At 37.5% G+C, this 14,069-nt stretch overlaps 1 protein-coding gene across 1 annotated transcript; it reads left to right on the forward strand.

Annotated features, from left to right (window-relative positions):
- Positions 1-3,560: 3,560 nt before the first annotated feature.
- On the forward strand, positions 3,561-7,793 carry LOC133732746 (farnesyl pyrophosphate synthase). Its single transcript, XM_062160333.1, has 11 exons — positions 3,561-3,891; positions 5,128-5,268; positions 5,359-5,445; positions 5,537-5,653; positions 5,744-5,832; positions 5,939-5,990; positions 6,096-6,191; positions 6,411-6,455; positions 6,553-6,642; positions 6,744-6,815; positions 6,938-7,793. Exons 1-11 carry the CDS (start codon positions 3,781-3,783, stop codon positions 7,064-7,066), a joined length of 1,029 nt encoding a protein of 342 aa, XP_062016317.1. The 5' UTR covers positions 3,561-3,780; the 3' UTR covers positions 7,067-7,793.
- Positions 7,794-14,069: the final 6,276 nt, after the last annotated feature.

Below are 14,069 nucleotides of genomic sequence, written 5' to 3' on the forward strand. Positions count from 1 at the left end.
GTTCGGGCAGCTAGTCCCGGTGTCTAGTTTTCTTGTTTTGCGACTTGTTTCCTAACCCAACCACAGAGATCCAGTCTGATGCATAGAGATCGCTGCCGGCGTCATCACCTCAATCCTCCTCCCATCCTTTTTTCTTATTTTTCATAAACCCACCATACCCCAAATCCAGAAATCGTTCTTCCTTCCTTGGCCAACAAGCAAGTCTCATACTGTTAGTATAGATATATTGTTGGCATTCCTTCTCTAACAAAACTCTACCATTAGTTTAAGTTTGAAGAAACCCAGTTTGGAGCCCAAGACCATGATTGTTTAATTGCAATTTTCTTCACTTTTGTGGTTGTCTTGTTGTCGAAGACCAAGTTGAAGATCAGTTTAATTGCAACTTGCTTCCTCATCATAGCTTGCTGTCTTGTCCAAGATCAAGCTTGAAGATCAGAAGAAGTCTCTTCATCCTTATGGCTCAGGTAAGCACATGCATTGCATCTCTTTCACAAAGTCATGGGTTTTTCTATGGGTTCCATTCTTGTGTCAGCCATGATTAAGGGATTTGGGTGTTTGGCTTCTAGAATTGGTTTTCCCAATTGAAATTAGGGGTATGGGTTTACCTTTGAAATCTGAAATTAAGGGTATGGCTTTACCTAGTCCAACTAAGCTTAAGGGTCTTTTGAGTGAACTGATTTTCTTCCTCCTATATATATATATATATATATATATATATATATATATATATATATATATATATATATACAGATCCTATCCAGAGTGGAGTTCCGCTTTGAAATTAAAGTGTGAACTTCGAGTTTTGGGTAGTTTTTCGGTCGCACATTCACATCTTGACTGTTCAGTTTTTAGGTACTAGTGTATAGATCGTCTTTGCAAATTTTCAGCCAAATTGATGATCGTTAAGGCATTGATTACTGCCTTAAAGCTAGTACGGTTCAGGTTGACAGATTCAGTCCGTCGATTGGTTTAAGCAATTTTGCTGAAAATTTGCAGAGACGATCTATACACTAGTACCTAAAAACTGAACGGTCCAGATGTGGATGTGCGACCGAAAAACTACCCAAAACTCGAAGTTCACACTTTAATTTCAAAGCGGAACTCCGCTCTGGATACATACATACATACATACATACTCTGTTCCTTCTCGGGTATTGAAAATAGTTTTGGTTTTCAATCCTTTTGTTGTTAAAGAGATATTCTCTTTGGTTTTCTACTTTTCAAAGTGTCTTGTTCCATGTTGAAAACAATTTGAAAAACACAAAACCATTCATTCATACATGTTCATCTCTTGCATCCCATGAGGTCATTTGGGTATTGCAAACTTTAAAGGTGAAATCTCCACGAAGAACTTGTTGCGTTCATAGCTGAGATTTATGAGTTATCGACTTGTATAAACCTTTAGCAAGGAGTGATTACACACCCTAGTGAGTCAGTCTAGGAAGGGTTGCCATGTTAGTGCAATTCTTGTGTTGTAAACTTGTAATTTGTTTTCATTAGTGATTTGGTTTTGGTATTTCAAGAGTTAAAGGTCACGCATATGTTTTCCCTCGATAGGGTGTTTACTGCGTTAACAAAAACTTGTGTTCTTTACTACTTTAGTTGGTTTGTTTGATTTTACATACATTCTGTTCAATATCAATACTCAGGATTGATCATCCATTTGTAATCTCTGAGATAGTTTTTGAACGAAAAAATTGGTTGTAAGCTTATTCACCCCCCTCTAGGATCTTCACATACCTTCTATTTCGCTAGAAAAAAGTCCCCGAAACCGTACGGTGCTATGGACTCTAGAATGACCTAGTCCCTTCGAGGGACAAGTGTGTGGGGAGATCGGCTGAGATTCCACCATGGGTGCTGGATAGAAGGCTTGCAGCTTCATACTACTGAGCAGGGGAAGGAAGACGACGAAAGATCCATATCAAGCTCTCCGACGGCGGCATATTCCCTAATGGTGAAGGTGTGTTATGTGTGGTTTTCAGTAACCACCGACCTGGGCTAGGCCATGTTTGGTCCCATTGTTTTTGTTGTATGTGTACCCTTTGTGAGATTGTTTGTATCTCTATGGGCTAGTACAATTTCCGTTTTTTAATGGAATTTCCTCCCCCCCCCCCTCCCCAAAAAAAAAAGGTGTAAGAGCAACTCCAACAGCTTCTCCATATTTTGATTTTTATCTACTTTAGGGAAAAATGAGTCTCTTTTGCTCTAACAGATTTCCTATAACTATCCCTATTTTAGGGAAAGTAAGGAAAGAGAAAACCAAATTCCATATATTTACATCAATCTCTAAAATTTTAGGAAGAATATGGAGATTTTACAGATTGTTATAAAATAGGGAACCTGTTGAAGTTCGAGAAGAAAAAAATGTTAAAACTTTGAGCTTTGCTTGCCTATTATACGGAAATTATAAGAAAGCTGTTGGAATTGCTCTAAAATATGGATGCACTAGAGTAGTAGAGAGTCGGGTACTAGCCTACTAGGCTGCTAGATGACGTCCTTGCTTCAAAAGTTCAAACCAGTAGGACATCGTTTCAGTTCGGTTGTTGGGTTGAAGCAATGCACCGTTGAAAAAGAGATAGCCGGATTAGCCGCCATACCTGGGACAAGTCAGAAGATTTTGTCGTTCACGCCGAAGTGCTTTTGTAGTTATACTTATACCTTGAACTTTGTAATTGACGCGGGCTATTGTAAACTTTTTTTTTTTTTTTTGAATAAAGGGCCATTGTAAACTTAACAAGTCACAATTGCCGAAATTGTTTATTATAAGTTTATAACACGCCACTGTAAACATTAGTTAAATACAATACCTTTGCTATTTTTGTAAAGGAAAAAAACAATGGATTTCCTTTTCCTTTTGGGCATTAAATATGAAAAAACTTTTTTCTCAAATTCTTTTATCATTTTTTAATTTAATTTATTTTTTATTTACACACGCTTTATCATATGTAATTTGATCTAAATTCCATTCAATTTTTTTTTGAACGAAGGTATTTGGACGGGGGAGGCAGCTCACAATTTCAAGAACATTATAAACCACCCGTGACCCGCAGGAACTCAATAATATCTTGACTCAACGTCAATTACCATGTGAGAGCAGTCAGACCCCGCTGGCCCAAAGTTTTCCACCTTGAAAGCCCGTAGATAATTGACAATTGAGCCTCGTGATGAAACAGACGCTCTCAAAACTGTCACTTTCACCAGCATTATATGGATCTCATAGAACCCCAATACTCAGCAACCTACCTATGAGGGACTTATGAATGTTAAGACTCGAACTTAGGTTGGGATTCCACTCAAGCAAGTGTCTTGCCATCCCTGCCAATGAGGGTTGACAAATTCGATTCAATCTAAATACTTTAAGAGTTATTCGTACATTTTTCTTATTGTTTTGATTTGCCCATAAGTTAAACTTTGTGTCGCTTGAAATATTTGATATTTTTAAGTTCAACGAATTTTGGAATTGAGCAAGATATTTTTATTTTGTTTTTTTTCCATAAGCATCTATATATATCTTTAATTTTGTTTTTTTTGCTAAGAAGAGACAGCAATCACAGCATTGCCATTGCCAACTAAACATAAAAAATTAGAGCCATCCAGACGAGACTGGCAGAAGTCGTCGAACTCTATGTACTGCTGCTCCACTTGTTCAAAGGTTGCGGGCTTGCGGCTATTAAATTCCTCCTCCTCTTTCTTCCCTTCACGTTTCATATATAAATCCCACGCCTTTTCGTTCGTCTCTTACTCTCCGAGCTTCAACACTAACTCTACAGCTGAAACAGAATGAGCAATTTAAGAGCCAAGTTCATGGAGGTCTACTCTGTTCTGAAATCGGAGCTTATCAATGACCCTGCTTTCGAATTCACAGACGTTTCTCGTCAATGGATCGAGCGGGTATTGCCATCTCTTTCTTTCTTGGTTTTGTTTGATCTGAATGTACATGGTTACCGAAAGATCGAGTGTTTTTGTGTGCTACTTTTGCATTGAGTTTGGTTTTTAACTTCTTTGGTGCTGTGGAAGTTTATGTGAATCTGTATAAAACTTGTTTTTCTGATTTTTTTCTCTGGGTTTTGTTTACGGATTCATGTCTCAATGTGCATGGCTTTGAAAGATCGACTATTTTACTGTGTTAGTGTTACACGGAGTTTTCGTTTTTGAGTTTTTTTTTTTTTTTTGGTGCTGTGGAGGGTAATTCGATTCTTTACTTTTCTAATTTTGATCCTGGGATGAAAGTTCTGATGAGCTTACTTTGTTTTCGATTCAAGTCTCAATGTGCATGGATCGAAAGATCGAATGTTTTCATGTTACTCTTACATTGAGTTTGGTTTTAGAGTTCTTTTGTGCTGTGGAAGTTCATTCGAATCTGGACAAATCTTATTGCTCTAGTTATTTTTTCTGGGCTGAAATATTTTGATGGGTTACTGCTTTTGTTAGATTTAGATCGGTCTGATTCATATGACGTTTTATAAGAATGTTGGTATGATACATATTGCTGCCATTGGTTTTTGACCTTTCTTACTTAAGTGGACTCGGTTGAGATTCGATGCAAGGGTTTTTGAAATCTATGGCTTATTGTCAATACTGATGGTCTAAAGAAAAGTGGAAAAAAAAGAAATAAATCTGTAAAAGGTTGTACCAGTGAACCTCTGTTTAGAAGCTAGACTAATCAAGCATGAGGCCTGTAGAACTGTATAAAAGCCAATTCCAAAGATCAGTGACTGAAAATTACAGTTAAGAATTATGTATTCCATCTTAATGGGAATGAGATTTAGCAACTATAGTCATGCATACATGGTTTTCTTTATCTTATCTAATTGCACATATGCAAGATTATCTTATCTTCTTTGCTATGTTGTGTATTTTAAAGGTGAAACCACAATAGCAATGTAAGCCCATGTATAGCAGGCATATGTGTATCCACGCCTATCTGTGTGGGATTATCTTAGTTCCAATAAAACTAAGGTTAAACATTGTTCTTGTGAAACTAGATATTGTTTGAAGGCTCATAAGTGGATTTTCTTTTCTCTGATCTGAATTTTTCTGTTGCTGTCAATCACTTCTGTTTCTATTCCTTACTGATCTTTGTACATCACAATGGAGTACGTGTGTAATGTGTCCCTTTTGTTGCAGATGCTGGACTACAACGTTCCAGGAGGAAAGCTGAACCGAGGACTATCCGTTGTTGACAGCTTTAAATTACTGAAGGAAGGAAGGGAGCTAACAGATGAGGAAGTTTTTCAGTCTTGTGCACTTGGTTGGTGTATTGAATGGGTATGGCTACAAAATGACTCCTGTTCACGCATCTTTTTCTTCTTCTCATTGATCACAAGTTTGACCCTTGTTTTTGTTTGAGTTTTGCAGCTTCAAGCATATTTTCTCGTTCTTGATGATATCATGGATGGCTCTCATACGCGTAGGGGTCAGCCCTGCTGGTTCAGACAACCAAAGGTGTGAGTTTTTAACAAGGGTTCACCTTTCCTTGTGCAGTTCTCTTTCTAATTGCTTTGAAAAATTCTAATATCCATATTGTTAATCCTAGATTGGCATGATTGCTGCGAATGATGGCATCATTCTTCGTAACCATATTCCGAGGATTCTCAAAAACCATTTTAGGGTGATGCCGTACTATGTGGATCTGCTGGATTTATTTAATGAGGTACTGTTGCGTTTGCATATAGTGTAGACCAGGATCAGTGAGTTGCTCTTGTCTTTTAAGTACTCACCAATCAACAATGTTGGTATGCAGGTGGAATTTCAAACTGCCCATGGACAAATGATTGATTTAATCACCACTCATGAAGGAGAGAAAGATCTATCAAAGTACTCCTTGGAAATGTAAGTGAAATTTGAGATGGTTTGGATTTTATATAATTTTGACCATCAGTATATTCACTTTGCTATTTTTGGTTCATGACACTGAAGTGGTTATGTTATCATGCAGTCACCGGCGCATTGTTCAGTACAAAACTGCTTACTACTCATTTTATCTTCCAGTGAGTACAAACCCTGTTTATGGATTCATAAAATTTAGGGAATGTTTGTTTGTGCCAGAATTTAGTGATCTTCTTAACATGATTTTGACCCATCTATGCACTCAGGTAGCATGTGCATTGGTAATGGCAGGCGAAAACGTTGAAAGCCATGCTGATGTGAAGAATATTCTCATTGAGATGGGAACTTATTTTCAAGTACAGGTATCTGTTGACTTCTCATGGAACTACTTCTGTTATTTTATTTCCAATGAACTGTAGGAATTTAGGCAAAAGTAAACAAGGACAGCTACAACATCATCTCCAGAGACAATCAATACTGATGTCTATGACTACCCTTTGTTTTCTTCCTTTCCTCTGTCTTTTAGGCAGTCAAACTAGCATACATCTTTCTAAATGATACTCTGTTATTGTATTTTATAGGATGATTACTTGGATTGTTTTGGTGATCCTGAAGTGATTGGAAAGGTATGTTGTGGATCAATACTATTTAGCTTTCAGTCATTCTATTCTCTACCATCATACAGCCATGGGAGACCTAATTGCTGGTTGTTGAAACTATCAGGTTGGGACTGACATTCAAGACTTCAAGTGCTCTTGGATGGTTGTTAAAGCATTAGAACTTTCCAACGAGGAACAAAAGAAACTATTACATGTAAGCAAGAAATTTATTTCCCATATGTATTAGGAAGTACTATGTCCCAATATCGTGGCTGATCTTGACCACATGTATCTATGTTTTTGTTATGTTACCAGGAGAACTATGGGAAAGACGATCAAGAGTGTATTGCAAAAGTGAAAGAGCTATACAACGTCCTTGATCTTCAGGTTAGGCTCCTGGTCTTCTCTTTCTGCTTTACATTTTAGTACCAACAGTTGTTCTCTATTTTCTTCTCTGGACTTGGAACCAATCCTTTAATCATTTTGTGCTTTTCACTTGATGTTTGTAGGGTGTGTTTGTGGAGTATGAGAGCAGCAGTTACGACAAGCTTACAAAATCCATTGAAGCTCATCCAAGTAAAGCGGTACAGGCTGTGTTGAAGTCATTCTTGGCAAAGATATACAAGAGGCAGAAGTAGAGACTGACATACCGAAGTAGCCTGGCTCATTTTTTAATAAAAGACTGCGAAAAAGAAAAATAAAAGAAAGATTGAAATGTATTGTATCCCCATATCTTTTTGTTTTCTGCTTAGGCTCTCATGAAGAACTAACCAGCTATGCTGGTTAGGCCTAACTTTGCTAATTTGTGGAACTATTAATACAATACATTGTGTTATTAGCCAAAATTAGTACTTCGATTTCATTGGAAAATTTTCAGAACCAGAAACCATTTTGGTTGGTTCTATAACAAAGTGAAGGTTGCCTGCCTAATTTTTTTGGACAGTAATACTCAATTTCTATAAACCCTATTAGCCAATGATAGTTTTAGATTAAGTGCAAAACAGATATTCTTGGACAATTATTGGATGGTTTTCATGGCATCAATTATAATCGGAACAAGAACATAAGAGGTGCCAGAAACAATGGAAACTAAATTAGTGGCTGGAATCTTCAGGGTAAGCTGTAACCACAAATTTACTGCTGCAAAAAAGGAGGCGGTTGAAACTTGAAGCCAAAAATACAGCTATTAGTGACTGCTGTCAAAATTTGTTGACATTTCACATTAAGAAATCTCTCTCTGTGTTGGGGGTGGGTAGAACGATAAATGTGAAGCACATTCATCACATTCTCACCCTTGTTCCTTGCCCTTGCTACAAGCCTGAGAGAAAAAAAAAAAAAAAATTGCTTGGCCATTTGGGGTTGAAATTCCGCCAATTCCAGAAATTAAATCTCCGGCCAGGTAACATAATTGTCTTGTTAAACATCATTTCTGTAGCATCACTTTCCTCAAGTTCATTGATTCTTTTCGGGGCTTTTTTTCTTCTTGATCAATTTATGATAGCAATATAGAACAATAGCTGCAGTGACATTACATTCACCTTATATCCATCATATGTATTTCATTAAGTTCTTACTTCTTTACATGACAAGAAGTCATTGGACTTATCACTGACTTCAACGTACATTGAACAAAAGATGCACCAATGGTATTACCCAATTTAGATATGTGCACTTCCACGACGGGAACTGCTCATATTGTGAGTCCTTCTTGAAGTGTAATCCTTACAAAAGATCAGTCAAAATGAAAATCGTTTAGCACGTACACATGGTTGCCCTCATGATCATTTTAGGTATATATGGCAGAATGTATCTGTCAAGACAGTTCAAATTATCGAAAGGTTTCCCATACGATTGATGTTTTACATAAATAATCCTTGAAGGACCTGAATATGAAAAGTTTCCATTATTGAATTAAATTATACAAAGAGAAGAATACATTGAAGAATAATGGTTATTGTTTTTCTTTGGTAAAGTTTGAAGACAAAAATGGCTGAAAAGGTGGATAAAAAACTCCAAGGCCCAAGGGTGAAGTGCAAGGGTCCCAACCTAACCATACCAGAGTTTAGTTTGGAAGATTTCAAGAAGCATTCACACATTGCCACATCACCATCTGCAAAACCTCAAAGTGCAAGGTGGAAGAACTGCCTTTGCTCACCCACCACGCACGTCGGATCATTCCGTTGCAGACACCACAGGACTTCAATTCCCCGCGGAGGTTCTGTTGGCTCCAACCTCTCCAACTACGCGGAGCTGGCCGAGGCTCGTAAGTCAAGTCCCCTTCAGGACTCAGTTGAAGCTCAGTAACTTCATAATGTAGGGATCATTAAGCCTAGCTCCATCTTTTTCATACGAGTTGGGTGGCTGAGTAGCATGTTTCGATGAATTCAGCTCTACAGGCACCAAAATGACATCCTCGATTCTGATGTGATGCAAGAGCATGTTATTGATTTGTTCTTGTATTTGGTCTCAATTTGAGTCATTCTCAACTGCTAGCTAGCTTTTGATGCATATATCTAGTAATACTATATGATACTATCCAGACTTGCCTCTTGTATGAGGAATGTGACTGTGGGAACTATTATTGTAAGAAGCCTCGTACAAATTGTCTTATTACTAAGAAACCACATGTATGTATCTACCAATATAAGGAGCTGAATATATATGCTTCATGATGCATGTCATCCTCGATCAGCAGTTCGATGCACGTATGAGAAATAATATATTTGAGTTCAATCCTTGGATGTTTACTGAACCGTAGGCTGCAGACAATTAAGTTTTTCTTTTCCCTTGGCAAACTATTGAATTATACATGAAGAACATAAGGAATGGCAGGACTCTGGGATATTGTAGAAGATCATAACATGAGTTGTTCGGCAAATTTTGATTCTTATATAGATTCTCATGTGGCAACATGTAGTGAAATTGAATTTGCCACTGCATCAAATTAAAATTTAAACACCATGTATGAATCCGATTATTCCGGCCATCTTGTTTCGTGTAAAATATAAGATGGTAATATTTAGGGGGGTGTATTGTATTTAGATTTCTAAGGTGTTTTAAAGATTTTTTTGGACTTGAAAAATCTGTGGGTATTCAATTATGATTTAATAAGACTTTTAAAGAGTTTCTATAAGTATTAGGGTATTCAATTTGGATTTGTAAAGGGAGATTTTAATTCCATAAAAATTTGAAGGTATTCAAAAATCCTACGAATTCTATAGAATTTATAAAATAGTGGACTCTTGTGGATTGTAGAGCCTCAAGTATAAATACCAAAGCTCCAAGAAAATCCAACGTCTCCACCAAAGATTTCTGCAATATTCTCTTTTCAAAGCAGCTCGACGTCTAGGTACGTGAAACCTCTTTTCTAGGGTTTCTCTTCTCTCTCGTTTTTTCTTGAAATTTGGATCTCCTCTTTCTCGTTTCAATCCTTTTCTTTGCTCTTGAACATACATATTGCTATTGTATGTATCCATATTTTGATCATGTATGAATTCTACCATAAACCCTAATTTGACTTGAGTAGTATTCTTGTTGGTGTGAAAATAACCAGTTCTTGTTGCTGTGAAAAAGGATCAACTCTTACTACTGGCCTTGGGAAATTATCTATGAATGGTTTGAAATTTTGTTGTGATAATAATAAATTTTTGTTGCTATGAAAACATGTTTTACCTTCTTGTTGGCTGTTACTGTGAAACTTCTCCTAACAACGACAATATATATATAGAGCATATATAACACCCAAAACGTACCTTGGGTACTCAGCATCTACTTTTGATACCATGTCGAAACGTAAGTGTAAGTGTTGATATTTCCTTTTGGAATTTCTTTGAATCAGTGTAATGGTATTTCGTCTTTGTTCATTGAGCATTGATCATTGTGTGCTGCTATATGGTTGTGTTTGTTTTGCCTTATGCTTGATTGAAATTTATCTGATATGGCTGATCTTAATGATGCGGACAGAGTTACCCCCAAACTTGCTTGCCCACTCACTTATGTTTTCTGTGTAATCCTATTCAGCAAGGACTACTGTTGGTAGTCACAAATATACCACCTGCTTTGCACTCCAAAATACTCGGATATTTTGTAGGAAGCAAACTGTCAATGACTAGGTAATAAGTCGACAGAGCAAACTATCAATGACAAGATATTGCAGCTTCTTCTTCATATGAGTTCTGATATTTTAATATGATATGCTTTGTTAATATGATATGTTATTATGAGTTCTATTAGTTAATATGCTGCAGTTTATTTTTAGATATTTCTAGGTATTCGCATAATGGCAGATATAAATGAAGATGATATGGATGTCATGAATGAAGATGATATGGATGATGAAGAATTTTTTGAAGCTATAAAGGGTATCTTGATGGCAATACAAGCAATTATCCATGTGGTACATGAGTTGATGGACATACAAAATCATAGATGTATTGAACGTCCTCTAACTCGAAGACCAGTTACTACAGATGGATACATATATATAAACAAAATTTTAGATGAAGACCCTAGAGTCTTTAGACATGTGTACAGAATGTTTCCTGATGTGTTTCAAAATTTTATTTCCTGTTGAACCCGAGGATGAAGAAGATTCTGAACATGAAGAAGATCCGGAAGATGAATTTCAAACCCAAGACCAACAAAGAGAGGAAGCTAATGATTGGAGAATGGAGATAGCTAATCATATGTGGAGAGATGCAACACCTGCACCTAATCCTGAACCCAATCCTCAACCCGTTGTTGAAGGCAATCACAATGCAGCAGAACAACCATGAATGTTTGAAGATGCAAGATTTGCAATTTTTATTTTTTAAATTTTTTCTAGTTTATACGACTGTTTTACTATGCTACTGGTATAATTTTGTTTTTTTTAAGTTTTGGTATTTTTCAACATAATGCAGGCATAATAGTCAATACTGGTACTTTAACATGCAACATAATAGTTTCTTCCTATCATATATATTGACGTAATAATCATGTTAGCTAAATCAATATGCTTGCCGCCTATCATATATATTGACGTAACAACAAAAGCAAATTTCCAAGAATAGTTTGCCTCCACAATGCTAGATTTGCAGGCATGTACTAGAAGACATGCTAACTCTACTCTGTAGCCGCCTAGCAGTAGCCACAGTTTATTTAAAAAAAAAAAAAAAAAGCAGTAGCCACAGCCCCACTGGAAAAGACCCTTGTTACCAATTCACCTGCTCCTCAAGAATCAAAACCCAGTTGATAAGGACCGAGTTGCGTGCCAGCTTTACTGGGTACACTCTCTGCTCTCACTTTCCACCTCTTGTCTCGTTTCCTTGTCTGTTTCTTTCTTCTTCTTCTTTTTTTTTTTTTCCAACACTCTTTTGGTCTTGGGCCAACAAAAACACTCCATCAAAATCCATAAATTCTAGCAAAAAGTTTCTACAAATCAGAAAAACTTTATATGAATCTATTTATATAAAATCCTAATAAATCTTAAAAAATTTACAAATCTATCAAAAAGTCTTTACAAATCAATAAAACTCATAAAATCTATTAAAATCTATCACTTAAAAAAAATCCACTAAAATCCAACTACAATACACCCCCCTTAATTCACAAATTCGGAAAAAAATTCTAAGGTTATCAAATGTAAACAATTAGGCCGTTGTGAGAAATTTTCCCATGTGCAGGCAAACAGAATCTCGATTGTTGTTTTCTCCCTTGTCCATGTGTCAAATAAGTATTGGGCAGTCAGACCAGGTGACAAAGCTTACATAGTTTGGCCCTAGCATGGAAAAATTCTTGCATTTCTCTTGCTCTGGGAGGACTATAAACACTTTTGAATTAATAAAAGAACAACACATTACACATGTCTAATGTCAACATACTAATTAATAAAGACACGGAAGGAGACGGGAAATTGGAGAGTGAAGATTTCCTCCCCTAATTATAAATGTACAAAGAGGGTAATGATTATTGGCCTTAAATAACACCTACCATGAAGTGGCGTTACTCTAGTTTCCTTTCTTGCCTTCTTGGAGTGTAGTATCATTTGTGGTAGCAGTTGACGTGGACCTACACATAGGAATTTGCATATTAACATAGAAATACCTCAATATAATAAGGCCTCCCAGGCCCCAGCATTGTCCAATAAAAGAAGGGTTTTTGTCCATTTACCCCATTTTTAGGGATTTTTTTCCCACTAACCCCATTAAGTTTTTTTAATTCCCTCTTACCCAATACACTCTAAGGGAGTCTTCCCTAATACCCCATTAAGATTTTTTTTTTTTTAAATTTTTTTAATACCATTTTACCCCTCACCCCTTTGTTACTTATAGAGAGAGAGAAAATGGATGAGAGAGAAACCATAGGAGACTTCGCCGGAGCCCGTCACCGGTCGCCGGAATCCGGTCACCGGTCGCCGGAATCCGGTCACCGGCCGCCGGAATCCGGTCACCGGAATTTGTTGAAAATCTCACCGGAAAGGTTTTTTTGCCCCCAATAGACATCTATTGCCCCCCAATAGACCTCTATTGCCTCCTATTGCCCCCCAATAGACGTTTATTGCCCCGATAGTCTATTGCCCCCTAATACATGTCTATTGCCCCCCAATAGTCTATTTTCCCTTAATACACGTCTATTGCCCCCAATAGAGGGGCAATAAAGGTCTATTACCCCCCAATAGACGTCTATTGCCCCTAGTAGAACTTTTGGTCACCGGAATGGGAACTAATCTCAGTAAAATTAGACAAATAAAACTTTGATTAAGGAAAAAATAGAGGATATTACATCAATTCAAAACATCTATTGCTCCCCAATAGACGTCTATTGCCCCCCAATAGAACCTTTTTTTTGTCCTTCTTTCTGGGCCTTCTGCCCATATTTTACTAAAAAAAAAAAAAATTGATTTGGGCACCCAAAATTGATTTGCATCGCTTTCCGGTATCAGGAGCATTCAATGCACCAACTACGGTGCCTTCTGATCCAGTACCGCCGTAGTTGTCCCTGTGACCGAGGTCAACTCCGGCTTCCGCCGTCGAAAACAAACAATGTGCGGTCAATAGTTCAACAATTTTCTCCGGCACCACCAGCTTCGGCCAGGTAGGCTCCACCGTGCGCTCCTACTCCTCCAAATTAGACTCCTATACATTCATTCCACCACAAATCAAATTTAATCAAATCGAAAATCCAAAACGCAGACCAGAATCAAAATCATACAAGCCTAGAAACTCAAACAAATTTCCGAAAGATTAAGATAGAATCCTTACGAGCTTTTGATGCCGAGTCTCTTCGCCGCAACCGAAGATGAAGTGGAAGGAGAGTAAGGGAACGGCGAAGCTGGCGACGAAGCTGTTGATGCCGGAGCACTGGTCCGGGCCGAGTCTCCGCCTCAACCGGAGAAAAGCTCGGCCGCGTACGACGCTAGCTGCGAAGAAAGCTCCGAAACTCCTGGTCCCGGCAGTGCCGGCGTCGTGCTGGGGAGGGAGGGGGGAGAGAGAGAGAGAGATCTCCGATCTGCTCTGGAGGATGAGAGAGAGTGCAGATCGTGGAGAGAGTGAAAGAGAGAGAGACAGGGTAAGTGTAATTAATTAATTAAGTCAAGGGTAAAATTGTCATTTTACTTTAAATAGTGTAAGTGGGAATAAAAATTTGTTGATGGGGTAAGTG

This window comes from Rosa rugosa, chromosome 2 (assembly GCF_958449725.1).
Source record: "Rosa rugosa chromosome 2, drRosRugo1.1, whole genome shotgun sequence".
Taxonomy (NCBI): domain Eukaryota; kingdom Viridiplantae; phylum Streptophyta; class Magnoliopsida; order Rosales; family Rosaceae; genus Rosa; species Rosa rugosa.

What these genes read in the sequence shown, in the direction of transcription:
- LOC133732746 (XM_062160333.1), top strand. Translation starts at nt 3,781, where the DNA reads ATGAGCAATTTAAGAGCCAAGTTCATGGAGGTCTACTCTGTTCTGAAA. An exon ending in TCAAAGTACTCCTTGGAAAT is followed by an intron (nt 5,833 to 5,938) that starts GTAAGTGAAATT and finishes GTTATCATGCAG; the next exon opens with TCACCGGCGCATTGTTCAGT. An exon ending in ACAACGTCCTTGATCTTCAG is followed by an intron (nt 6,816 to 6,937) that starts GTTAGGCTCCTG and finishes TGATGTTTGTAG; the next exon opens with GGTGTGTTTGTGGAGTATGA.